General features: G+C 39.7%; 3 protein-coding genes across 7 annotated transcripts; 2 read left to right on the top strand and 1 right to left on the bottom strand.

Annotated features, from left to right (window-relative positions):
- The first annotated feature begins 312 nt into the window (after window positions 1-312).
- On the top strand, window positions 313-23,589 carry LOC128305635 (arylalkylamine N-acetyltransferase 1). Of its 4 annotated transcripts, none has more exons than XM_053043189.1 (5): window positions 313-1,007; window positions 20,068-20,405; window positions 20,689-20,865; window positions 22,470-22,622; window positions 22,709-23,589. In XM_053043189.1, exons 2-5 carry the CDS (start codon window positions 20,301-20,303, stop codon window positions 23,120-23,122), a joined length of 849 nt encoding a protein of 282 aa, XP_052899149.1. In that variant the 5' UTR covers window positions 313-1,007; window positions 20,068-20,300; the 3' UTR covers window positions 23,123-23,589. The 4 variants fall into 4 exon arrangements, with proteins under 4 accessions (XP_052899149.1, XP_052899146.1, XP_052899148.1 ...); XM_053043188.1 differs by lacking the exon at window positions 313-1,007 and adding an exon at window positions 18,857-19,204; XM_053043186.1 differs by lacking the exon at window positions 20,068-20,405 and having other exon boundaries at window positions 318-1,007.
- A 595-nt stretch (window positions 23,590-24,184) lies between these two features.
- LOC128304076 (dnaJ-like protein 60) lies at window positions 24,185-25,583 on the bottom strand. Of its 2 annotated transcripts, none has more exons than XM_053041208.1 (5): window positions 25,301-25,583; window positions 25,136-25,229; window positions 24,896-25,056; window positions 24,672-24,821; window positions 24,185-24,599 (listed from the first exon to the last, which is right to left on the bottom strand). In XM_053041208.1, exons 1-5 carry the CDS (start codon window positions 25,354-25,356, stop codon window positions 24,446-24,448), a joined length of 615 nt encoding a protein of 204 aa, XP_052897168.1. In that variant the 5' UTR covers window positions 25,357-25,583; the 3' UTR covers window positions 24,185-24,445. The 2 variants fall into 2 exon arrangements, with proteins under 2 accessions (XP_052897168.1, XP_052897167.1); XM_053041207.1 differs by having other exon boundaries at window positions 24,672-24,841; window positions 24,907-25,056.
- A 335-nt stretch (window positions 25,584-25,918) lies between these two features.
- Window positions 25,919-27,367, top strand: LOC128304109 (5'-deoxynucleotidase HDDC2). Its single transcript, XM_053041244.1, has 4 exons — window positions 25,919-26,294; window positions 26,371-26,509; window positions 26,590-26,744; window positions 26,822-27,367. Exons 1-4 carry the CDS (start codon window positions 26,250-26,252, stop codon window positions 27,062-27,064), a joined length of 582 nt encoding a protein of 193 aa, XP_052897204.1. The 5' UTR covers window positions 25,919-26,249; the 3' UTR covers window positions 27,065-27,367.
- The last annotated feature ends 286 nt before the right edge of the window (window positions 27,368-27,653 follow it).

Below are 27,653 nucleotides of genomic sequence, written 5' to 3'. Positions count from 1 at the left end.
CGCTTCGGAGCTAGGAAAATATCCAAAACCAAAAAGACCATCCGATGATAACGGTAGAACGATACTGAGCGAGCGAAGGGACACTTCAGTGAAATCCACTAACGAAGCACGTACTCATCTTCACATTGGGGCACAACAACCCAGACAGTACGGCTCTGAGCAAGTCTATTTGGGGAGACACTTTCTGCAAACCAACAAGAGACACTAAGGGTGCGCTTGCCACTAGGTTGCATGTTGTTTGGCAACAACCGCAACAACAGCGCGTGCCTGTATGTGACCAAACGAAACACACCGCCAACTCCAGACACCACAGCTCCACGCAGGCACCCCCCGAGCATGGGTACCGATTTCTTCCTTCCCACAATCTCAACCGAAACGTGATCCGAGCGCACATTTCTGATACAGTTCCCGAAAGAAACCCGATACATCTTTCCTCACCACAAATTCCGTCTTAGTACACCGCTCTCCGTCAGGATAGAAGTGTGTGAATGTGGCGGATGAAACGCCGAGTTTGGAGCCGGGTTGAAGAGATAAGCGAGAGTGATAAGAAAACGACGACACTGTGCGGTGGCAAGCAACTGCTACGACGTCGACCACGATGACGACGCCGACTTCGGGCGCATCGAGTGCGGCGTAAGACAGTGGAAGGAAGGAAGGATTTGCCGGCTGGGTGGAAGAACACACCACAGCGTCCCGATCGGAGTGGAGCCCACCGGTGTGGGTGGATCTATTCGGAAGGGAGACCCAGCAGTAGGTGAAATTTCCTTCTCGACACGGAACAGGGGAATCATCCTCAGAACGGTGTAACCCGGGTGTCAGTGAGCTTTCATCCGGCGTACGGTACAGAACGCTTTTCCACGGGTGCTAAAGAGTTTTCCACGTAACGTAACACTATCGTCCCGTGGTCCGTGTGGCGTGTGTGATTTGTAACTGGTTTTTTTTTTGGAAGCAATCAATCGTCGGTGTGGATAGACCAGTTTTAGAACCGTTTAATACGCATCGTTTAGGTAAGTGCAATCGTTTAGCATGGGTTGTTTTATGTCAATCTTGTTCAAAAAGATACCCGTGCAAGAGAGTGCTGTGCAACTGATAACGGTCATTAAACAGCTTTGTGATACAGTACATCTCAATGTGTTAACTGGTGGCGGCTAGATGTCTGTATGCAGAAATAGTGTTACGTTAAAGCACGCCGTTTTTTCATTACAACAACTAACGCATCATAACGTTACATCTCCATTATCGCAATAGTTAAGTGTTTCGATTAAACCAGTTGGGGTATTTGATAACAACTTTCATAATTTTTGTTCAAATTTTGACCTCAGTTTTTAAATAAACCATTTGTTGATGATTTTTGGTACAGTAAGATCAATTTGCAAAGTCGTCTAAATCTGGATTATGTACTAACAGTAACTCAAAAAAAAAATCAATATTTAAAAGTATGCTGTAATGACACGACTTATACAAATAGAATACATAGTGATTATGAGCCCCGTATTACAAGGCGGCCCGGTGGCATGATGGTAGTGGCGATGGTCTTCACACGAACGAACCGGATCAAAATCTTATTCGGAATAATGACTTGTAGCAAGGACGACTGACTTATCCGGCTTACAGCTACACGTGGTAAAATAAGGCCAATAGGCCAAAAATGTCAGGCATGAGAAAGAGACATAGTGATTCTCAATCAATGTTATTGCCTATGACAGAAAAGGATACTTATTATTATTGTCTATGACATGAAAGTATACTTAGAATTATAATACTTTCTTCTCCGTTGTGGGATCGAATGTGAAAAACAATTAGGAGCGAAAACTGTTTAGTGTTTCATCACTGTGTTCTCTAATCTAAATCAAATGCATTCATTCCAAATTTTGAGCTCAAGATAAACGATTCTTCGAAATCGGTTATAAAGAGGATTTCTGGAATTCATGAAACGATAACAAAGCCAAGTTTTTTTCTATTCAAGCATCGATAAAACTCCTAAGATAATTGCGATAGTAGTTACCGTAAGCATAAGAATAAACAACTATAACGAGTATCAATTGAACCAGTTTTTCGCATAACGTGCAAATTCAAAACCTTCACCACACGATGAATTTCTGGAGCTCAAGTTTTGCTGTTCGGTGAAGAAGTCGAAACAATTAATAAGATGGAGATGATATGGAATATGGAATGATCAGCAGTCACTCAAAGCATTGCTTTACATATGGCAGTTGAAAACATTCACATCTCAGCGCTATCAACGAAAACCTGAACCTGAATTGAACTGAATTGAAGCTTATGGAATTCCAATGCCTTGGATTTTCCTTTTCTTGTTTCCGCAGGGAAAGCAATCCTTAATTTTACGAAAGAATTTTAAATCATAGAATACTGTTTCCTCATAAGTTTGAATACATTATGCAATCGAAATAAATGATTGTTCTCAGTTCGGGTCAATAACAAAATGTCAAAAACAATGGAACTTTGATGATGTACATGAAAGATATACATTTAAAAGAAAATAACCGAAAGTTTTTGTTAAGAGTTCATTTATGTCTTATTCATATAGTTGTAACTTTTCCATTTTATATGATCGTTACACAAACTATATACATTTTTGATGAGTAATTTATTTTCACATAAACTAACGAACTCCTGTTAAATGAGTTTTTCGTAAAACGAACAATGCTTTGAAACGTATTATAAGACGGTTGAATGTAAATATTTCACTTAGAACCAATCTAGATATAAACTTTACTCAATGCGCCATCTTCAAAAGATGTTTCTGCATCATGTAAACATATTAATTAAAACATTTATATAGTTCTTATAGTTAGAGCATGGTCTATTAACACATATACTTTAAAATGATACGAGAACTTTTCATAAAATTGATGGATAACGTTTCAAAACCTGAAAGCAAAACAAAACAACTCAACCGTGAGGTAGAGCCCAAAATATGTCTCATCTTTCGAGATTAGATTTTCGGATATTTATTACCTTGTCACTACAACATGATTGGCATTTCAATTCATCGTGCGCTACTGCCCACGTACGACCTCTATCGCCTCGCTTTGATCGTCCGCTCCGTACAAGCTCGGTGGGTAATTATTTGCCAGCGATGTTTCAATCTAATGGTTTCGTAAACTTTCAAGCACATTGGCATCGTTACGGAAAAGCTGTTTCCTGATTTATTACTATCTTAGTGTACATTACTAGCGACGTAACGGTCGAAGGGATGGGAGAATGATGTTTGCTCTAGCTACACACCACCATAAGCAACCGGTACCGTGCGTTCATGTTCGTATGAGGAGATGAATCTCAATATGCAAACATGCAAATAAGCAGGATGTTGCAGGTCTATTCAAACAAACTGCAAAGAACAAACTTAACATAAAATCCTTTTTGCAATCACAAATAGTAGTATGCCATAGCCTCGGTCGGATGATGATGGGTTTCCGTGCAGGCAGCGGTTTAGGCAAAGCATGCGAGATTTGAAAAGTTATTTTTCGCGCCCATTTTCCTCCATCCTTCGGACACGAGCAGCAGCTTGGATGGAAGGAAAGCGACGGAAGAAAACGAATAAAAAAAGCGGACAAACTTTACTACGTTTTGTAGAGCTGATTGCCGTTTATAGAGGGACATGAGTTTTACTCGTTTTATAGCTATACGGACACAATCAGGACATCGTAGCCGGAAGCAGCACGAGAATATTTATATACCCGCATTTATTTATATAAGCGTGGTGGTAATGACGATGAAGAGTGTCCAGAAGGGATTCCCGCCGCGGCTTACCGATGCTACGGTACGGAACAGTAGCAATGCTGGGTGTCCCCAGCCAGGATATTATGTACAGCAATCGCACGAATTGGTTTAGATCGGATTGAATTGAACTCCGGCAGGGGCTGGTATCCTATGTCTTTCGTTTTCGTTTACTTTCACTGTCCCTCCGCTGAACCACCCAGACCACCTTCATTCTCGTTCAGGTCGGAAACCGGCATCCTGCTCCCGCTGTCGGTCCGTTGGCTTTGGCTTTCGTTTGAATCCCATCCCCGCCCTGAGTTGGTGGGTGTTTATCTCCCAGGAAATTATCTACAGTATATCAGGCAAACGGTCTCATGCATCCCAAACCCGTCGGACGCGTTCTGAATGCTGACTAATGTTTTATTTGATTTCGTTTGGCTTGACCTTTATTTTACTGTGCTTCGTACAGCGAAATGTTTTAGCGTCTCGTCGAAGCTTGGTGAGGAATTTTGCCAAACAGAGATACGAATTCTCGACACTCGTTTGCACTCCCACGAAATACTTTTTCCCCCTTTTGCCACCTGTCCCGATACTTTCTTCGATCGTGCCATGCAAGGAAGGAAAATGCCAAGTAAATAACCCAATCCTACTGGCTGGCGTTTCGAGATGTACGGGAAAGTGTTGCAACCCTGCTGAATCTTATCCCTTTTTTTGGCGGATTTTTCTTCCTCGTTTGCGATTTATTTCTCGTCCTAGCACAACACTATGTGCGGAGGGGAGCTTGATGATAGACCGTAAGCTCGTTTTGTAACGATCTGCCGCTTTTTGCAAACGCGCGACTCGTGAACGTCCTGAGCAGAAAGCGATATTTTTTTTTACACGCAAACGAAATCGGCGTTCGCTTTTATGTTTGTGCTTTGCGCCAGCTGTGTACCATGTGCCGCAGATTCGTCGACATCCTCGACGGAATCCTATTTAAACTGATTGCGAGGGAAATCACGTGATTGCGTAATGATGTTGTGCCAAGCAGCACATACCGGTGCTCAAGTGTACATATCTGTCAGCATGAAGCCTTCATGTCGCTCACCCAGAAGGATCTTTTGTGTTGTAGTTTTGCTGTATTTAGTTTTATTCTGGCACGATTCGTGAATTTTTTGTTTCATAATTTAATATATACGGCATCATGATTGCTAATATCGTTTTACATAAAGGTGATCTTATTTCTTTAATTAATAGCATATGCGTGTGACTACGTGTTTTGCTACCTTTTTTATAAAATTCCCTATATTTTATCGGTCGTATTTTTTAATTTGTTCAGATCTTCAAAACTCTTAAGATCTTCACATATCAAATATTTATACTATAAGAATTTGTTTATTGTTGTTATTTTGTTGTTAATATGTTGTTAACGTCATGAAATATACTATTGGAACTTCGTGTAGCTTCTTGTAACTACTATAGTACAAATGTATATATTTTCCCCATCACTTATTCTTATTCCCACACATTTTTTGTGAATGTAGTAGCGTAATAGATGTGATAAATTGGTTTTTTTCGAATTGCTCATGTATTTATGTTATTACAAAAGTTTTTTTTGCAAGTACTATGATATATAGTCGCTTGATTAATTACTTGATTTGTCTGGTTCAATAAGGACGTTTTATAATGAGTAAGAAAACAACCACCTGGAACTGACTTTAATAGTGGAATGTTCGCTCAAGAAATTCTCTATTCACTACTCAAGACATTTACTTGTCATATACAGGAACATAAAGTTTGTAATACAGTACATTCTTTTTTGTATTGTAAATATTCTATCAATGGCTAAATGATAGATAAATGGCAATTATAGAAGAAAATATTGGAAACGAATACATAGAATAAAAAAGGATAGAAAATTGACCTAAAACTAGACGACATGTAGCATACGAAGTGCTTAATTTACTGAAGACAAACACATCACCTATTGTGTCTATGTTGACTATCTTTACGATATTGTAGATGAACATTTTTCATATCTGGTCCCTATTGCTAGATTACAAGATTATCACAAAATGGCTGGGCACGGATTTTGCAAAAGAAAAAACATAAGTTCAATTTATAAATGAGCAAAGATCAAATAGCATGTTTCATGAACGGAAGTTAGTTCCACAAGTTAATAAGGAGTTTATGAATTCAAAAACCGAAAATATTCACAGTAAAATTTTATGTATCTTTAGAATTATGTCCATTCACTAAGTACTTACTCATCCAGCCGCAAATTTTACGCGGTCTTAGTGTTCCACATGAGTCCTCTAAACCGTTCACGGTCGAGTGCCGTCGCAATGAATCTGTTATGTTGGCCTATCTGGCTCCAATATTCTATCTGAGTTTCGGCCTACAATACCTCCTCTGTTCATGTGGATGAACTAAAAGGACTTTACGGACTAGGTTGGTAGGTGCTATTCTAATAACATGAACAATCCTATCTCCTGTCTCCATGATCTAGATGTCCCTTACCATATGTCCTAGATCCCTCTCTACGTATCTTCCCGACTTTAGTAAGATCGACCAGTTTATCGGAGGTTGGTAAGCTGTACAATAGTGCTTGTAGAGCTACTAATACTAACGACTCCTCCATTCTCTTGCACACAGATGGAGCTAAAAATACATCTTCCTCTCGAACCGTGTGTAGCTAGATAAGTTCTTTATAGTCCTAGTCTTGACTCTCTTTCGGCAGGTTTCTGGAGTGGAGTTTCCCCAGATTGTAGAAAGACCGGTTAGTAACCAACACCCTAGCACTTATCTCGGTTGCTGTTGTCGGTGCTGACCTTAGCCGAGTTTCATTCCTAAATTAATAAAGTATCGTTTCAAACCCAAATTGAAATCACTGATTTAGGCCTAACGCCAAGGCAGTGATCAGAACATAGTTTAAGAACAAGAACTTAGATAAGCATTAACCAAACCACAAAAATGCCACAAAAAGGTGTCTTTACACATATTTCACACACATTCGGGAAATCTTAGATACGATTTAACATAGATCCAAGGACTGGTGCTCTAATCAAAAAGAACCTTATCGCACAAAAGAACAGTTCATAGATAAGGATTTTGATCAAATCAGTCATATGTTCGATTATCACACGGCGTGGAAGATATCAACCGAGCAATTTTATTGAGTCCGATCATAGTCCGAATGTGATAACAAAACATCAAACATCATCAAACCTTCCAATGCGACTATTAATCCAACATGCCGGTAAACTGTGCGAGAATTAAAGGTTGATCATCTAGTACTAATTACAATTTCTTCACACACGCTTAGAGATTAATTATCTGCGAAGTAACACCATTGATTAAGATTCCTGCGCTGATTGATTATTAAAACGATAATGTAAGATCGTTTTAAATCAACAACGATTACATGCTACTTACTTAGTGCAGTTGATCTGGATCATAACCGAGGCGTAATATGTCACGCAGAACCGTAATCTGATAAACGATCTGTCGTCGGCAATGGGATATGCTGATTATCATACAGATTACATAAATATTTTCATACACATTCTCGTGACAGTAAAATTAATGGGAATAAGGTGCTACACCCTAATCCCACGCTTTTCACCTCGTTTGGTAGCAAATCGAACGAGGAGTGGTGACCACACCGGCAACCCAAAGAGTACACAATTCCGCCATAGACCCAATCGTGCTGCTGCATGATCACTTGAAGCGGGTAAGACGCGAAAAAATCGTTCCAATCTGCAAACCGTGCGGCCAGGTGCTCCTGTACTTGAGTCTGTCGAAGCGTCGACCACCCGACTACCCATTAATTAGAATTACAATTAGAATTAGAGATCGCAGCATCGCTGACGCAGTGGATGCCAACGGATAGTAGGTAGATTATGCTATAAATAACGTCAACTCTCCCACTGGACGTGACACCAATGATGCCGTACTGGATGTCGTCCGATCGCGCGAGATCCAATGACCACGACCTGCCGCGACTGGCGCCCTGGGAGCGTGATAGTGCGGGAAACACAACGACTTGCACTGATTATCGAAGTCCATGACCTTCTACCTTAGCCGCTTGGTCGCACGTCGGCACAGCGTGAAATCGAGCCGTGATATCAGCGGCACCAACCGGCCAGCAAGCACAACCATGTAGTCGATGTTGGGCAACCGTGAGACACAGTGTAGGTCTGTATCCGGTTATAGCCCAAAACATACCGTACGTACAGGTGGCTCACAATGGGAACGCTCACCACACGGTGTAATGTCGTGAGGAGCGTTAGAAACAAACGTTTCCTCTTTACGGTAGCAGCGCTCGATCGAACACGAACTTGAGCCAGTTAAATAAATATGTCACTTTCATGTGTTCCATTTTTTGTGTATGCAAGGAAATGCATGACCGGCACGCGACACAGCATGCGATTGAATGGCACAGACTCGCGGAAATATTCTGAGGTTTTTGCACAACAATCACGCCGATCCATGAAAGGGTTTTTTTGTTTGTTTTATAAAAGGACTTAACTTGATTGAAATTCAATCAAGGTAATTAGAGAATGTGCAATCGAGCGTCAGGTTCCCTAGGAATTCAATCATTCAATAATGAATGACATTAAAGATTCATATCGAACAATCGGTTGATCGAGGTATTTACATGGGATGCTTTAATATATAATAATTCTGACTGTAGAATAAGTACACAAAACTACGATAGAATTGTTAATCCTTAGAAATTACCGTAATTTTATTGTCCATATTACAGAGTTGTTTTATTTAAACAATTAAAATACTTATAAATTAAGGCTTTTACAGGGAATGCTGTAAAAAGTCCAAGTGACGTTCCTAAAACTGAGCTAGAACAAAATGCATTACTTTATTTTTTCAAACATGCTGACTGTATCTCTCCCTTTAAAAATAATTGGATTCCTTATGATATGCATATGATGACCCTAAATTCTAGCTACGTAACCACTTCTGTCTGAAACACTCCATTCATCACACGATATTTAAATCCCAAATTTAAAAATGCCTGTATGAAAAATATTCCTGTAAATAATTTTAACTTTAGTAGACTATAAAACTAATTCCTTCCTTAATCTGATACTTCGACGAAGATTCAATCAAAGCAAGTTATAGTTCAAAGTCTTGACAGAGTAGCCTATTCGTAAACTAAATTTCAACACAAATGTACATTGTGCTATATGCAATGTTTTAAATTTGTGAAAAAATTAACACATTACGGTTTTCATTTGCGGTCCAAAAATACTTATTAATTTCCAATAATTACCTTTTAACGCGCGCACGTCCCTACAAACCGAAAACTCTTTGGAAATCACAAATTTCAATGCACACCAAAACGTGCAAATTGAAGGGTGAAACTTCGACGGAAAATTAACTCGTGCCTCCGTAAAAAATGTCACATTCGTTATGCCTTGGTACAACTTTACACCTGTAGCCAATGGACGTGCAAGCAATTGAATGATAAGGTGTGAGAAAAGACATCATACTTCACCGGGGCAGAAAGTGATAAGCGAGGAAGTGCGATTTGCGGTATCGGCATGAGAATAAACCACCCATCGACTATGGGTCGATTGTTTCGCGAGATAATAACCCATTCAGGCGACAATCTTCCACATCCTAAGGCTGTATAAAGCCTTATATTGGGCCCAAAATAAGGGGCTACTGCATTATGTTGTTGCTACAAAACACAAAACAAACACAACATCAGAAAACAATTGGAGACGCGAAACGAGAGGGGCTTAAGCACACAAACACATTGGCCACGTGTACAAAAATGTTGAGCCGGAAGCAGATACTTGACCGTCGTGGGGTCACAACCGTGATGATAAACGCCAGAGCATGCCTTCCCTTATCGGATCACGAATGTCACGAAAAGTCTAAAGTGAGACAAAAAAAAGAGCAAGCCCGCTCATACCACGACCGGGCAAATGGGATAGCTAAATTAAATGTAATTAAATGGCGAACGAGCCCCACAAGTATGAGCATTTTGTGCTTGCAACGGACGGAATGCTGGTCGCGTGTGCACATTGCACCCTTTGCAATCACTCTTTGGACACGATACTTACATTTGAATATATTCATTCAAGTGTATTACGAAAAGCTCTTTCTCTTGCAACGATGTGTAACACAACACAACACACTGTAAGTTTTTGATCGTTTTGTTAAATATTAACAGCATTTTGTTGAAGAAGTTAAATAAGAAACAATAAGCTATAAATAAATTAGTCGTGTTACCTTAGGCAGGCTGATATTGCTGTCAATGAAACCATTATTCCTGTCCGTAACATAAATTCAACCCAAATGAATCAACTTTCGTGTGCAACCCTTTTGGCCCGGAAAATCGTACGACACCACTGTTCTGTCAAGCTGTCCAGCATCTCACACTAAGTGGAAACTGCGGAAAGTGGCATTAAAAAATTACTTTAATTGCTCATAAATAATCACTTGATCACGATCAATCGATCGATCTGCGCGTACCGATCGCGCCTGTTGCCGAGTGTCAAACTCGAATCGCGATCGTGTGCAAGCGGGTAGAACAACCGTACTGCCGCCCACCTGTGTACTTTAAGATTCCTGCCTCCACCTGTTTCGGTTTACCACGCACAAGAGACCGTCCTTACGCTGAAACCGCTCAACGGACGGTCCGTTCAAGTCGCTACAATCAATTTTCAATGCGAATGGCTTTTCAGTGTCGTATTTCAATCTGGTGCTATCGTGCAACAACATTGGCGCGTGCCACCGAGGGACAGGTTGGATTTTTTGTTGTTCGTTTTTTTTTTCTTGTATCGAATACATGTTTAACGTATTGCGGCGGCGGTTTTTTTTTGCAATGCGTTTTGCACGCCGCTAATGTTCTTGATTGCGAACGAACATTCGGAACAAGCTTCTCGATTCGGCTTAATTCGGAATACTTCTCCATGACGATTTCCTATTTATTTCTCACATCTATCAAACGCTTAGACGCGTGCCACATGTCAAATGTGGGACCCGCTGGTCTATTTCCTGTTTAATGTCGTACCCATTCGCCGGCGATGATTGTAGTTGCTCGATCGTGCTAGTATCCAAAGTTAAAATTTTGCAACTTACCGACAGACTGGAAGGTTTTTAGCGTATGATGATCGCAAATAGGTTGTTCGACACCACCACTCACTCGCTTATATTCATATTATCTGTCAGGTTGGCTCTAGCTGCTCCTTGCGCTCGTTGGTGCGCTAATTATGGCGGCACGTGTAGCGGCGTATGTGCGCGGCCAAGCAAAAACCGTTCCGCGCACTCCCGATGGTGTGGAAGTGATAAAGTATCGCAGGGAGTTCCTTGAAATTATGGCGCGTGCCGCAAACCGTGCGCAAGAAGGCCGCACCAACGCAACGGGTGCTTTCGAGTTGGAATTTGTTTTGTTCTTGCGTTTCGCGATACGTTTTAAGCTGGCCATTCTCTTCATCATGCTTCAAAGCATGCCGATGCAACGAGCGATTCCAACCGGTGATTTGTGGCGGGATCGACGGTTCGTCTTGTCGGCATCAACAGCTCACGAACTGTTGGTATTGCAAATTGAAATGTAATTATATCAGTTGATCCCGGTTTTATTTATCGACAAAATTAAACACATCTGGATTATTAATCCAGATCTTTTCTAGAAATATTTTAATATTTTATGCAGTAAGTAAGTGTTTTATTATTAAGCTTAAAACAAAAAAAAACAGCAAAAGGAAAAGAAAAACATGTGAAAGGACATGCGAGAGTGTATGAGTTACTTCCTGGTTGCAGTATAAAAACTCCCGATCAGCCCAGTACAGGCGATATCCACTCAGCGGAAACGTGAAGGTTGTTCTGATGCCATGCGGCACTCCATCACGGTCGGTACATATTTCCCACGAAAAACGATCGTCCCCCAGCCACTGGGGTCTATGTGCAGAAAAAAAACATTACTTCTAACCGTCGAGCGGCATGGCAATCAGACGGATCCATCTGTTCTGACGCGGTCCCACCGAACCTATCTCTTTCGCCCCAAGGTAGAACCGTACGGGAACCATGGGGTTGTGGAGTTGTGTTAGAATAATATTTATCACGGGAGACGGTTTGTATCATTTTTTTTTTGTGTTACCGCTGCTGTGATTGTCGATGTTGATTCGTTTGTTTCCTTCACTCGCTCTGGTGCGGCACCCATCGCGGCACAGTGTTAATCTAAAAGAAACGCATTCAATCTAACGCACGTTGGCGGATATTTAATATCCGTTCGGCAAAACACCAACCGATCTGTTTAAGGAAAAGGGCGGAAAAAGACCGGACGCCCCCTGCCTCCTGCGCTAGCCGATTCGTCGTGTCGTGACATTCCCCTTTCCATAGACAATCCCTCCGTATCAATCTATGATAACCGGCACAATAGGAGGCATGTTCGATGCCCGCGCGTATAAGGTCGGGAATCAATTCCTCGCCGTTTACGTAATCCTATTAGACGCGGAAGCACGGAGTCACAGTCACAGATCGGTACTAGCGCTCGGCTCAGAATCAAAGCGCATTTTAAATGGTGTGGCAATTTTCGGTGCGGATCGAGGTGCATACATGATTAATCGCATTTTAATAGAAGTGAAGTGGAATATTACAGGGATAATATCATTGAATGTTTCGTTTTATTGCTGGCAGTTAGTTCTGTCAAAACGGCAAGCGATGTCAAATTTTATTTATTGTATCTTTTTGGTCGATTGAGAGAGAAATACTTCTCTATAAGAAACGAGAGAGAAATACGCTCTATAAATAAAGTACTATCGGAGATGAAAATGTTTATTCTATGGCTTGACCTTGCAATGAAGCAAAGCGGACTATCATATCCCATATCGATCGGCTATTCTAGCTTGATCAGGTTTTGTAAAAAAATTTAAGAGAAAAAAATATAAAAAAACATAAAGAAAGGAATATGTTTGAAATCCTAACCGTGTGTTTGTTCTAAAACTATTTACTATTGAAAATCATTGTTGTCAACGACAACTTATGCCAAAAAAATTCAAATGTGATAAATTTTGTGCCATCAAGTTTAAAGATAAAGCATATTAAACATAGTTTAAAGTATCTTTCATAATTGGTTTAAAAGTAGCATTAGTTTGAATTTTATTCTACGTACAAACACAGAATGTATTTAGCTTTCTCGTATAGAATCTGAAGAGGATGCACCAGTCACGTGATTCATTTCACAGATCGACCCGTAATCAGATGCGGGTCAAATGCAATCTATTCCAACCATAGTGGGCTCAACATGTTCGATATGACTCGTATGTGCACATGGGTCCAATAGGTTCTACCTGTACTCGAAGTCGTGGTGGGAGTCACTTATACTTTATTGAAACTCCCAGCATCGTCGAACCGACTGGACCTACTAGGAGTCGACCCCAACTCGAACTCGCTGCACCAAAAGAGTCGCCAATGCTTTGTAACAATTACCGACGCACTAAATCTACCTGTCCACGATTATGACCCGAAAGATGATCAATTTGTATGGATTTTTTGTTGTACGGTTGAATGTACTTTACTTTCTCATGAACATACTTGCAATACAATTATTGTTTGTTGTCCTAATACAAAATCGTAAAATGTACTTTTTTTAAGCATCTGAGTCTGTATCTGAAATCTAATACTAAATTATCTAACAATCAAAAAGAAGAAGAAGAAGTTTTTATTTAAAAAACAAACGCTAAATGTTTTTTTTATCCGAGCTGGTTATCTGAAATGGTACGAGCTGAAGAGAATGGGATGTATCGTTTAATACCTTTAAATCCTGATCACTTGATCATGTTTGTTGCATGATGAACTTCATTTACTACAATCATATGGCATCACACTCTTGAATAACGCTGTCCAAATAAATACAATAATTTTGGGTTTATTTAGCTGCATTTTAAACACAAAAAAAAACATATTACATAGAATATTACAACATATTATTCGGAAATATGTTATATAAATATGTTTGTGCTTACAATAGCCAAAACACGTCATGATAGTTTGAATATTGTTTAAAATTAAACGTGGGCTCCTGCTTTATCGCATTGATTGCATTCATATTGATTTAAATACAAAACTAATTCAAAATTGATTAGTTCCGGTGAGTTGAATTCATATTTAATTCCATTTGTCTCGCTAGTTGCTTATATGGACAGAACAAGTACATGACTTCCTAATCGACCTGTAACGTCCACCAAGCATGCCAAACAAACAAACGCAGCAGGTGTTTCACCTGTTTGCCCTTACTTTCTTATCAATTGTATTGTGCTGTGCATACGGTGCTCGCTGGCTGGTGATCATGACGCTATGCTAATAAGTGCTCCCCATATTCAGCAACACTCGGCCGGGAGCGTTGCCGATTCTCATATCGTCTCACCGCACATGATGCATAAATTAAAGCACTGAACCGGGAGCGGATCTGTACCAATGCTAATGGTGTGGTCGCGTGGCTCACGACTAGCTAGCGACCATGCGATACTAGCGCGAATGCGAAACGGCACGGGAAGGACACCGTGGTCGGATTGTGGCGACCGTCTGATCCGATGGTAAGTTAATTTATGTACCCGAATCTGGTGATAAATTCATCTAAAGTTTGCTCCAATCCACCACGGGTAAACAGTCTGCAATTGCACGCTGACACCGGATTGGTACGAAATTAATTACGACACAGTCACATTTTAGGCTTGATCATGTTTCGCCACACTCAGCATCCCATGCTGAGATGCCGCATCCACTATGACAAAGACAACTTCTGCACAATGCGTTGGCAGGCCCGGTTCTACAGGAGCCGTGAACCATACGAGCACCATATGAGCAGACGGGCTTTCCCGTACGGTCGAGTTGCTTCCATTCCAGTTGCCAAGTGCATATTGCACCCGGATAAGTGTCGAAGCAGTTTTTCCCATTGATTTAAAAATAGTCACTGCTCGACCTGTTTCGTCTGTGACATTGTACATTTATTTAGCGCACAAGGTTGACGATCAGTTTGCTTATCCCTCCCGTTCGCTATCAGCTGACTTTAGGAAGCGATGTCTGCGGCGAGATTGTTTCGCGCTGTGTGAACGGTAATCTGTAGCAAGTACGTAATGGCAAAAAACGGACAGTAAATCAAAAGAGGTAAAAATCGATTCGCAATTTTGCTCGAAGGGATATAATTATAAATAAAATATGCGTTGCATGAAAGCTGCTATTTTCAAATAAATTAACTTGAGCGGAAGCAACGATTGCAGTTCATATAATTTTTTATTTACTTATTTATTTATTATTATTAATATAATAATTCATATATTTTGTGCGTTCGTCTGCTAGTGCTACACAAACGATTCTTAAGACTAAAAGGTAATAGATAAATTATAGCAAAACTAGAGATAACATAACAAAAAATTAGGCAAAATTAAAGAAATAACCTGAAAACTGACAATCAACTTAACCATAGATAGATATATAAGTAAAAGGAAAAGGATTTACAGAGTAGGCCGTAGATGATTACGATAGGGCGATAGAGTGTGATAAGAATTTTAAAAAAAATTACATGAGGAATTAAACAGACGCATAGCACGAAACAAAAGATTGCATCGACCCTATATTCTAATTTTACTATAAATTATAAACTGTAAATTTACATTAAGAAACTCAATTAACGTTAATGTCTGGATTTGATATTAAAATATACGAGAGAGTTAATTAACTATTTAAGCATTAACTAAAAACATTTAAGAAAGAACTAGAAACTAAAAAACGAAGTATGAAAAACGATATCGACTGAATGATTTTCTTCAAATCTCAAATGAATGAAATCTTCAAATAAATCAAGTAAGAATAGTACATTTTGAAAGGCGAATAATGGATGAATTGTCGACTGGCTCTGCTTTATACTCCGGTGGGAAAAGCTATTCAACTATTTCAGTACAATACTGCACAATAACTTCTGAGCAGTGTGGTGTGGACTTTGAATCTGCACCCAATGTACTGCACTGCAATGTATCTCATGGTACACCTTCGCATCAACCATTCTGTGTTCCAGGAGCGACATAAAAAGTAATCAAAAGCGAATGAATGAAAACTGCGCTTCAAATGGCGAATGATGAAGTACTTCGTCCTTACTTTCACAATCATAGCTATTGCGGTAGCATCGATGTACTCCGTTGCCAGTGGTTTAAAACTTCATCCGTTTGTTCGTTTCGTTACAAAAACGTTATAAATAGCACAGGTACCGATAGCAGCTGGAAGGTGGAACGTTTTTCGCGCAGGAAGCATGGTGAACAGTATTTTTAGATTAGCAGAGACACAAAACCCTATCCTATGCTAACCCGCTCTTGTAGCCAAAATCCCGCAGATGGCCGTACGCCATTGACGAGACCGAGATGATGTGGGGTACTGTCTGTCTCTGTGTCAACGGTTCTCTAACCATCAATCAGACCGGGCCCGGCTGATGCAGATTGCCACGTTGTGCCGCGCTGATCCGCTGCTCAGTACGCCAAGACCTGGTACACCAAGTGGGCAGTCACCGTGCAGTGCCAACTGACAATGACGAGTGCCGACGAGTGAAATGAAATCGTTTATTATTTTCGTTTCCACGACCCACTATTCAACAGCTTCTCGTCCTGTTGTGTTCTGTTAACGTCTTGCACCTGCGACTATGCATTTGGAACATGAAACAATGCTGCCTCCACCCAGCAAAGGATCTGTCCGGTCGGGTTACAACGTTTTCCACAGGTAAGAAAGTGAAAGTCTACCAACAGTGTAGCTGGAAAGCAAAAGTAGCTAGTGCAGTAACAACCGAACGCTGGTTTCGTGCCTCAGTGTGCTCGCGTGGATCACGCTCGGGATACTGGCCAGGAGCGCGTTGGACAGAACAACCGTTCAAGGCTTTGTTGTGGTTTTAAAAATAGCACTCCGGCGTACGACAGGATTTTTAGAGTTTCTACATAAAACAACCCACTTGGAGGGTCTGTCAATGTCATGGATTTACTTTGGCGAATGAAATATGAGCCACAGTCGGAAGTACCTTGAAAATACTCTCGCGCTTATCTTTCGATCGTCCATTCATCGTTGCCGGCGTATGCAGTCGAACGGGAGGATTTTCAACGCAATTGTAAACGTTTTTATTAATCGCTTCAACACTTATCTTGTCTTCGCTAATCAATTAGTAAAAGCGTATGCCTTTTATTTGAGATTTATTTTCTCCCCTGTTTATTACACTCCATAATTTGTCACCTGAGGTTTCTCGGTAAAAGAATTTTTTGTAAGAATCGGCCAGGTCGTGCATCAACAGTACAAAAAATTTTAATAACAAAAAATCAAGAGCTACTGCATGCTCTCGTGTGTGATGTACAACTATGGCTTATGCTCTAATTTGTTTTGTTTTGGTTCCAATTTTTAAATTGGTATTGCATTCCGGACACCATTCCAAAACTGGTATTCCGAAATATGATATTCATGAAGCATGTTTTGGGGAAGCATGTTCTTATTCCCCTTCCTTGAACAATCCTCAGCTGCTACGCCTTTCCCTGCCGTACGTTGTATGTAGGTAAAATACAAAAATTAGAGCAAGCAATTTCAACCAAGAACCAACCTGGTGCAAGAAGCAACCAGGAAGTGTTATTGATTCGTTTGTGTGTATAAGGGAGTATGTTAGAATAGAAGGTAAAACCCGCGTAAGCGGCAGGAAGAATGGACAGAGCACTGCCCGGTGGGAATGTGAGTAGCATGTGCAAAAAAGGGAAGAAATAGGGGTTTTTGTGTTTAAGCAAAAGAAAAACATAAAAACGTTCTCAGTCCTCCTATACAGTGTGCGGTAAAAGTTTGCCACGATTGTATAAACATTTTTTTTCCGGAAAATTTTAAAATACTTGAACGAAATTACTTTATGAATTGAATCTACGATAAAAACAGTTTGAGTAGATAAAAAATATCAAACAAATATATGCAATATTTAAGAAAAGACAAAGAACAAATATTGGATGCTAAATTTAAAATTATGCTAAAAATGATTTAAGGGGCACAAAAATGTAAAAAAGGAATTTTCGAGATTTTTAAAAATAGAAATAGTCTGAGTTATGGAATAAGTAGTTTATCCATTTAAATCTGTACTCATTCCTGGGGTAAGCGAAAAATAAAATACTGAAAACCCACTAATTTATTTGAATTTCTTCGGAGTTTTACAAAAAATCGAATGAATTGAATTGAAAAAGGATGCATCGACTCCAATGCTCAAATAGTTGAAAAATTAGTTTAGTTAGTTAAAAATCTGTTTTTGCGGCCCTTCGCCTGTGGAAACTGTGAAATCAGCTTGTTCCAAGTTCGGAGGTTGGATTGAAGTTATTATCGAAACTATTTTGAATTAGTTAGTAGTCCTGTAATTCATTTTTTCTTTAGCTTTTTCTGTCAATCCTGAAAGTATAACAAGTACAAAGAAGATTAACCGTTTCTCTGTGCAACTGTTAAATTCACCTCGTACTCCCATATCACCCACGAATGTATAGAAAAATATGTTTCATTTTATTTTATACTTAAAGATTGGATTAAAAATCATCAAAAAACATAAGGCTTCAAATATTTTCTATTATATCGTATAGATCTTAAAGTTAAAATCTCAATTCAGATAAGAACTGAAAAGTTTGTACTAAAATTTTAACTTTCATATCGAGTTTTCTGCTAAATTTTATCGTGGCTTTGAGCCCTTTTTCATATAACCCTTTTGTTATAAATAAGGTACCTGCTGTAACACGTACAACGCACTGATCGTTGCGACCTGGTGTAGGATATCTTTTTCCATACACTGTACTCCACTGTAGAACAGGAAAGGCACCTTTCTGTTCGCGTGTATATACGTACTGCAAGCAGAACGGAAGGAAGGTTGCATATTGTTTTATCTCAATGCATCCTAGGGTAGTAGTCGATCCTATTCTATCCCCTTCTTACCCAACACGCCCCAATCCCCCTCCACCGTCCATCCCACGGTCGGATGCTGCCACTCCCATACCCTCCGATTGTCATGTCCGCCGCGCACACTATCGTACACAATCAGAACGCAGGCACACGGTGTCGCACACACTGACAAGGTAGCGCGGGTCTAGTGTTGGCCGCGTGCTGCTAGAAGCTTTCGTGGCTAGAAGCGGCAGAACCGTCAGTTGGTGCAGTATAAATATGAACACCGTTTCTAATGAAAGCTCATTGCATCTGTTGTCCCTGCGGTGTTCAGTGTGTTTTCGAAGGCGCACGCGAAATTCCACCAATACGCGTATTTACTCCCTGTTACTTGGCAGCAGTTACGCGTCCTGGCTGTTTCAATCAAGTATTAGCTGCCAGTGGTAGTCGTGTGCGCAAGCGAAAATAGTACCAAATCCGGGTTTTGAAACACCGGAAAGTGCAAGTGGAAGTGTCGTGAAAGCAAATTCTGTTCGAGCGAATAGTTCGGCGAACAGATTGGCTAATTTAGCAGTTAGTGAGTGAGACGAATCGTCAGCCTGTGGCATGTGTACGTAATAATCCGGGGATGGGTAGCAATTCGCGGTTTTCGCGAAAATTGTGTTCTACCATTTAACGTTCACCCCCAATCGGTGCCGCCAGGGGAGTTGCACCGCTGTATTGCTTTTATAACCGTCGTTAGATGACACTGTTTTACATTAGTTTTTTAATTTGCATATTAATGAGCCCAATCCCAAGAAAACACGTGAGTTAGACGTTCGAACACGGGCGTTCCCTTCGATGCACAGGTGTAACAGTGCACCATTGTAATTTCCTTGTCTAACAATGGCCGTTAAATAGCGGTGGGTTCGGTGCACACTCCCAACGTTTCATTAGAAGTTTCGATTGGGACACGTTTACGCTTCAATGCATCAGATTTACGATGTAACTCTGCACTGTGTGGACTAATTGTTATGCATCGCTGAGAAACAGATCAGATGATCAGGTTGGTCGTGATTTAAACTAAAAAAGAGAGGCTCATAACGATGCTAGAGAATGCAGTAACTTGTAAAAAATATCTTTCGGTTAGCAAACTCATTACAATATTGAAGTTGTTGAAGCTTTTTTTTACTACTGATCAATTAATTGATGATCATAAACCGATATGGGTAGTGCTTTTCAAAATCGTGAATTCGTTTAGAATATTTAAATTTTAACTAGATTTGTTGTTTTGAAGCTGCTTGAAATAAAAAAAAAATGTTGACATGATTTCAAATTTTGAGCTTGAATATTGGAATCTTTTTGTTTGAGCATTAAAACGCTCCAATTTTCTTTTTTAAGTTGATTTATTGTGGAATTTATGTTACTAACTCTTAATTTCAACTATGTTTTTTCTTTGTTTTCCTTTTATTCCTTTGCTTCATTTCATTACAGGTAAATTCGTTCACTTAGCTTAAAGTTATTCGCCACCTGACCCGTTCGAAAACCTGCATGAGCTTTTAGTTTATTGATAAAGTCGTAATCCCTTCTGAGCTATCTGTTACATACATTTCACGCATAGCTGTGGTACATTATCGTGATTGTTTTTGCACCGAACCAATTCCATTCGCACCCACACTTATATACACATTACGCACGAAAAGCGAACGCATCCCCGTATCGTCAAAATGAAGGTTGACATACAAAATCACGTCGATCATCTTCCGGCGCTCAACGGTATCACCGTATCATCCACCCATGATCCACTCATACTGGATGAAACATGTCTGATGGCAAGTATTACTTTATTAGTCCACCGCAAACCAAACACAGCAACGGTCATGACAATGCTGCAACAGTGTAATGCGCCTCTACAACAAATGTTTGCATAGTTGGCAAAAGCTCTCACCCTGCCGCTTCTTGGATTACGCATGGCGTGCGATATGTTTCGTGTTGCAACATTGCTATTTTTGTCACACTTAAAACCTCGACATCTCGAAAAGCCCGGCTTTTGCAATGCACCCGTTTACAGTTTTGTCTTTGCATTTGTTTCTTCACTACGTCGCTCTATTCTAGCTGTCGAACTTACTGACGAGAAGCAACCGGATGGCTTCGAAAGCGCCAACAATTTGCGATGGAACGGCTAATGTCGACCCGAAACCGAGCGAGATTGATAGGGAACTATCGATTTCCGTCATAACCGAGGAAGACACCGTGGACGTTTTGGATCTGCTGAAACGATTTTTCTTCAAGGTGAGTGCATCTTCAGTTGTGTCTTCACACTAACAGCGTTAACTATCTTAAGAAGAAGAGGCAGCTTTTAAAGGCAACTGCTGTAATAAATTATTTACATCTTTTGTTAACAAAAGCCTAACTTTTCTCGAGCAAAACTTCAAACAAAATGAGCGATTTATTAAGTAGGATGTATCTTGAACTTATAAGTCAAAGTCTCTAGAACGATTTGTTGTCTACGTTTGCAATGATGTAGCAATTCCATCAACATTTTCCTATCTTATTATACAACTATTTATTCATACAACATACAATAAAACTGTGAAATGCGTTCATAATATTCAGCAACCAGAACATGTTAGTTACGATTTATTGACTCATTCAATAATAAATTTGAGTTAGCATTTATGAAGAAAATAAAAAGTTCAATTACATATCAGATTTCAGAAATCCCGCATTGCACACAGTTTACACAGATTCACTAGTGTTTAGTATGGGTCGAGACCCCAGGCATAGATTTTCTATTGCTTTCTTCGCGATGCGACATGAGAATCCACCTTATTAGGCTTTCTTGTGCTATTTCGTGAATTTGAGTGCACAAAACCTGAAAATATGTCTACCACTCACGATGGCCATGTGTCCGCCAAGAAGACAAAAAATAGCTTATACATATGGTTGATAAAACCGCGTATAAAGCCCAAGTTTACTTGTTTAATTGCTAATAATGTGGATAATATGCCGTATTATCGCGCGTGTTACCGTTGTGTAACACTATCCCAAAAGTCCTGGGACAATTCTACTAGAAAAAGATTTTAAAAACGATAATTTGCTGAAGCACATGGTTGCGATCTGAGCTCATTAGACGAGGGTTGCCGGTTCATAAACATGGCGATTTAGATTTGGAGAGATACTTGCAGATGTAAATTGAAAACTATTAGAACAAGTTAGATTAAAGATTTTTATGCTAATTGATTTAGATGCTAGATTTTTTTTATTGCTTCACAAATCAATCAACTAAACGTGTCCAAAAATATCGAATAACGTGTTACAAATAGCTCAACATTCAAACTTGTTGATATACTATTGAAAGTGACATAATTTTCGTACTACTGCATCAACTAGAGTAATAGGGGAGGTCCTATAATATTCAAAAATTGACTTTGTAATACATTACATGATATATCTGTAAATGTTTTGTAACATCTGAATGTAATATTTCACAGCTTCAGATTAATGTTATTAAAAAATGTTATACCCTTATTTACATGTTTTGATCAATATATCGTTATTCAAGCATTTTTCTAGTTACTACCTACATGCCTTACCTGTTCTATGCCAGTTTGCATGGAACGTAAATCTTCCGTTAAGATTATATTAAATGCAAGTGTGCCCATAGACCGAATCCGTCGATGGGCATGAATAATGCATCATCATGGAAATGGGATGAATAAAATACGGAAAGTATTCAATTTATGCAGCACGGAGGGCCTCTTCGAGGTTTGTCCCAATTTCACGCGAGGAACAGTATCCGTGTATCAAATGGTCTTCTTCCCATATTTCTCCCCCTTGTGTTTAGCATATTTAGTATCCTATTCGCTTATATTCTACCTGTTTCTTCTTTCCAGGATGAACCACTCAACACGTACGTCCAGCTCGGTGAGTGCAAGGAATTGGAGAAGTATTGCACCAAAAGCCTGGGAGAACACTCTTCCTTCAAGGCCGTTAATTCGAGAGGCGAAATTGTGGGAGTCATCCTTAACGGCACAATCATGAAACCGGTAAGTGTCACTGGTATTCGTTCGTTCTTCTCACCAAACTAAGCCAATTTTGCTTTTCCGTTTTGCTTTTCCCAACTCGGCCGCAGCAACCGGGCGATGAACCACCGGAAAAGTTGGCCACCAACTGTGCGCATCCCAAATTTAGGAAAATCATGGCGTTAATGGACCACGTGGACGAGATGTTCGACATCTTCGAGCTGTATCCGGACATCGATCGATTTTTGGACTGCAAAATCATTTCGGTCGACACAAACTACCGTGGCCTGGGCATTGCGGGCATGCTGACGGATCGCGCACTGGAATATGCTTCCCTGAATGATATTAAGTTGATACACGTCCTGTGTAGCAGCCATTTTTCGGCCCGCGTTATGGAGAAGATGGACTTTACCGAGGTGTTCCGTTTACCGTACGCGGACTACCTCGTAAACGGCGAGCAGGTATTCGACCCCGAGAAACCTCACGTGGCGTTGCGAATCTTGACGAAACGGTTAGACCACTAGGCTAGACTAGGCCGCTGGACGGTTTAACGATTCTTCAAATCTGACCCAGTATTCATGGTTGCCCGATTCGAACAAAAATGACCCGCTCGGACATCGCTGTTCCGCACAGAGTAATAGGACCGGATTTTATTCACTCAACTGACGGAATCGCGCAATGTCAATTACTACTTACGCGTATTGAAAGATGCGGTAAATATCTGGTTCCTCTTTCATGGGGCATTTTCGAAAGAAATTTTTGTATCATGTAACGCTACAAGTCATACTTGCAAAGATATGCTAACTTGTGATAGTGCTTGTGTTTTAAATGTGCTCCATTTGATCATTAAAGTTACGTTTTTAAATTAGTTCGGTGCAATCACACGTTGGGTGATGAGATGAGGTTGCAACAGTGTTGCGGATATATATGTAACGGTAATCAGATAATAAATAATTATTTATAAATAGCATAACCATGGATAGTTTTCACTCTACACTTTTGTTCGGCGACCTACTAAATCATGTTCTTGCCATTTCTGGCTGACTAGATTTATTTTACTACATATACTGTGACATGTGTTGTTACGGAGTGACCAAGTGGCAAATGTCAAGGAGAATTGGTCCGAATGGGATTTTGGACCAGTCCTGACGTGTAAAGACACCGGTGCCATTACCAATACACCATTAAGTTGTCCAAGGTATGCAGTCTGAAATATTGACTTTAAAAAATTGGAATGACTTTTAAAGATCTAGGCAAAACTAATAAATTCGGCTTCTTTGTTACGTAATAAAAAAAACATGTTGAATGTGTATTTTCCACGAAGCACATCGACGCGTGTCCGTAAGTTATTAGGTGAATGGACAAGCTGCAATCGGTTTGTTAACGACTTGCACTCGATTTGTTTTATAGTCCGTTTATGAGTGATTGCATTGATGAATATTAAACGGATTTTGGGATTCGCATGTTAGTAATATATGTATTGTAAATATTTATTCGAGCGAATCGACATTCATTGTTAAACCACACAATCTGATATGTACTTATGAAATAAAAAAATAAAATGTGGTAAGTTAATGGACCGTTTATCTTTTCTATTATTCAACGTATTTCAATTTTTTTATTGTTGGTGTGTAAATTGCCCAAATTGTCGTTTGAGAAGTAAACGTTCTCGAAGTGTTAAATCAGGCCACATTTCAATAAGAGTAAATTTATTGTTTGTCGCTTTTCATCCTTCAAATCCACTTTTGGTTTTAAAATCATTGCTACCATTTACATTATTTACAAATCCAGCATTACAAGTTTGAATACGTTTCAACCACCTGAACCGCTGGACAAACTTACATCCGCTACCATATTCCTTCCTTGTTAAGTTTTGCTTTCATGCGCTCGATTTGCGCTTTGTTCCCATATTTTTGCGCCTCTTCGCGTACCTCAGCATGGGTCATTGCATTCTGCCTCGAAAATTCATCCAGTTGATCTCGTTTAAAGGTGAACGATTTACTTATAGCAGCAATAACACCCAATAATTATTTTAATAAATAGCATAAATGAAAACGCAAAGTGTATTGCTACCTGATTGCTACAGCCTGTAGAACGATGCCGATCAGCATAAAAATACCGCAAAACAGTACTATCGTCCAATTGCTAACCTTTTTGACCCCTTTAATTCCGTAGTAAGGTTGTTCTTCGTTGTTATAATGCATTGTATTCGCCGCCCACGGTCTATAAGTAGAATTTTGCGACTTTCCAATGGTGAATTTCTTGATGAAAGTATTACGACGCACGAAGAAGAATACCTGTGAAATACCTGATTCCCTGGATTCTTGCTCAATGATAACTCATAATCATAAGCAGCTCGTGATTCCGGTTTGCTGAGCACTTTGTAAGCTTCCAGTAGCTCAACAAAGGATTTTTTGTCATAACTTCCAGTGTTACCAACGTGCGCATCAGGATGTAGCTGTAACACGAAAAAAAGATTATCAGTTCCCCAACGTTTCAATCACATTACTTTATATCAACCGTCATCAACTAAATACTTCTTTGGAAAGTTGAATGAAGGCAGTTCGAACATCCCTCGTCGTGCAGTTAGGTTGTAGTCTTAACACGTTGTAATGCGTTCGATGGGTGTATCTGCATTTAATGTGCAAAAAACGAGAATTAGTTGATTCTTGATTTTATGAACCATTCCAACGGAGCTTTACCTGACTTGTGCCTGCAACGCTTTGTAAACGGCACTGCCGTGAGAAACTTTTAACATTTCTTTTCCGTATTACGTAGGATTGTGCAAGTCATTGCTGGGATTTGAGGTAGATGATTACTTTTCGAAGATTTGTCAACAACGCAATGCCAGAATGATGGCCTTTGCTTTAAAACCCGGGTTTTCTTCACCAGAGCCACCAGGTTATCGAGTAAATTATCTGTGTAGTTACGTTACACAGCTGTGTTGTTGAAATATTTTTTTTAATTCGCTAGTTCGATGGTTTGTTATTGTGGCAAATGTCAATCCTCACAACAAATCATTCAATCAGGGGCAGGCAATCGATTAACGAGACAATTGAGTGCGCGACTACACGTAGCGAGTGGCAGTACACGCACTTGGCGTACTTGGCTCTCATATTTCAACTAATAATGGAAATTAAAATAATTTTGCTCCATGGATAACGTTTTGAGTTGCTAGGACTTGGAGATATGAACTTCAATTTTCTCATCCAATCTTACGACTAAAATCCCTGCTACAGTGGAATTGTTTCCAACGTACTGTCATTCGTGTCCGTTTGACGTTTCGCATGTGATATCGATATTTCGCGATGAAACGCGATGAAAACAAATACAGTTTTATCCGTTTTCACCGAGGTGTGAAATAGAAGAAATTATAATTTTAGGCCATATAGAAAGGTAGTAATATACAACTTTATTAGTGATCGTTTTGAATAAAATCATGACTTGCTAGCTGCTCTCAACTAGAGTTGTTCTGCATTGGTGGAAAGTGTGTATGCAGAAATTGCATCCATCCAGTGTTTAGTGGCCTAGTTGTTATTTTTATCAATCCCTTTTGGTTGTGAATTGAGAAATTGTATTCGCTGTGTGGATTAAAGAATCCTATACCAAATCTCCCTCGCTCATCGCCGGAATAGATCGTCTAAAGTAAACATGAATAACTACATTAAATTTATGGAAGTTCTAGGAAATGTTAAGGTATGAGTTTACCATACGTCGATCGCCTTACGTCCGGTTATATGTGTAATTGACTAAACATTCATTTATTTTGCAGCATCTAAAACGGACTGGCTGGGTGCTAAGAAAAGTTAAAGATTGTGAAACCGTCTCGGGTCACATGTACCGGATGGCGATGATGTCATTTTTTCTAGAGGATAGCCACGGTTTGGATCGAATCCGTGTGATGGAAATGTGTAAAGAAACGCTTGTACCTTGATAACTCAACCGACTATATTACCAATATTACAGTTTCCCGTTTTTTTTTATTTTATAGCGCTTGTCCATGATCTGGCCGAAGGCATTGTAGGTGATATTACACCTTACTGTGGAGTTTCGCGAGAAGAGAAACTATTGAAAGAATTTTCCGCAATGACCGATATAGCTGATTTACTTGGCCCCAACAAGGATCGGATGATGGCTTTGTTCAATGTAAGTAGTGATTGGATTGGTAAAGAATTCTTCGTTAAATTCAATGCCATTTAAATGTAATTTACATCTTTTGCCAGGAATATGAAGAGGGCAAAACACCAGAAGCAAAGTTCGTAAAAGATCTTGACCGGCTTGATATGGTAATGCAGGCATACGAATACGAGAAACGTGATAACTGTCCCATGAAACTACAGGAGTTTTTCGACTCGACGGAAAATAAATTCTCCCATCCCTTCGTCGTCGATATTGTAAACGCTATCAAGACGCAGCGCGCAAAAACTTCAACAACGACTGCCGACAATCTTACTAGTAAGCAATGAGAAAACGGGTTGTAGTATCGCAATATAAAATATATTAGATATTCAGTTTCTTGTTACCACGAATATGTAGCCGGTAATAGCACCCGCATGCTTGTTATCCGAAGCTTCCCAAATACGGTGAAAGATATTCGTTCATTTCTTTCTAGTCATCAACGAACGAAAAATTGCTCTTGTACAAAATCGCACTGTTCTTTCATAGCTTAAAACAAGCCGAGCAAAATCGTGTTCTTAATACGCAAATCCACAATTTGTGACTAGTGCGATAATATTTAAAATTAAAACTAATTTACCACATAACACCCAGTACAAGATGTCCAATAAATTTGTCTTCAAGCGTTCACGCCTCCATTAAAAGTGAATGAATATCTGTTTTACCCGAAATCCTTACTAAATAAGGAGTACATTTTCGTCTAATCTAATTTTTAACATCGTCCTTTTTGTGAACTGTCACTCAAATGTTCTTGACGGCATAGCTCTATGCACTTTGCATTGAGACAGAGCAGTTCAGCAGAGCGTCACGCATGTTAAGATTGCAGCTCCACAATCCGGAATAAAAACTTGTAACCTGTGCACGGATTTGCTGGAATCA

The sequence above is a fragment of the Anopheles moucheti genome, chromosome 3, assembly GCF_943734755.1.
Source record: "Anopheles moucheti chromosome 3, idAnoMoucSN_F20_07, whole genome shotgun sequence".
Taxonomy (NCBI): domain Eukaryota; kingdom Metazoa; phylum Arthropoda; class Insecta; order Diptera; family Culicidae; genus Anopheles; species Anopheles moucheti.
Note: the sequence above shows the minus strand (reverse complement) of the source record. Positions and strands in the feature narration are given on the sequence as shown.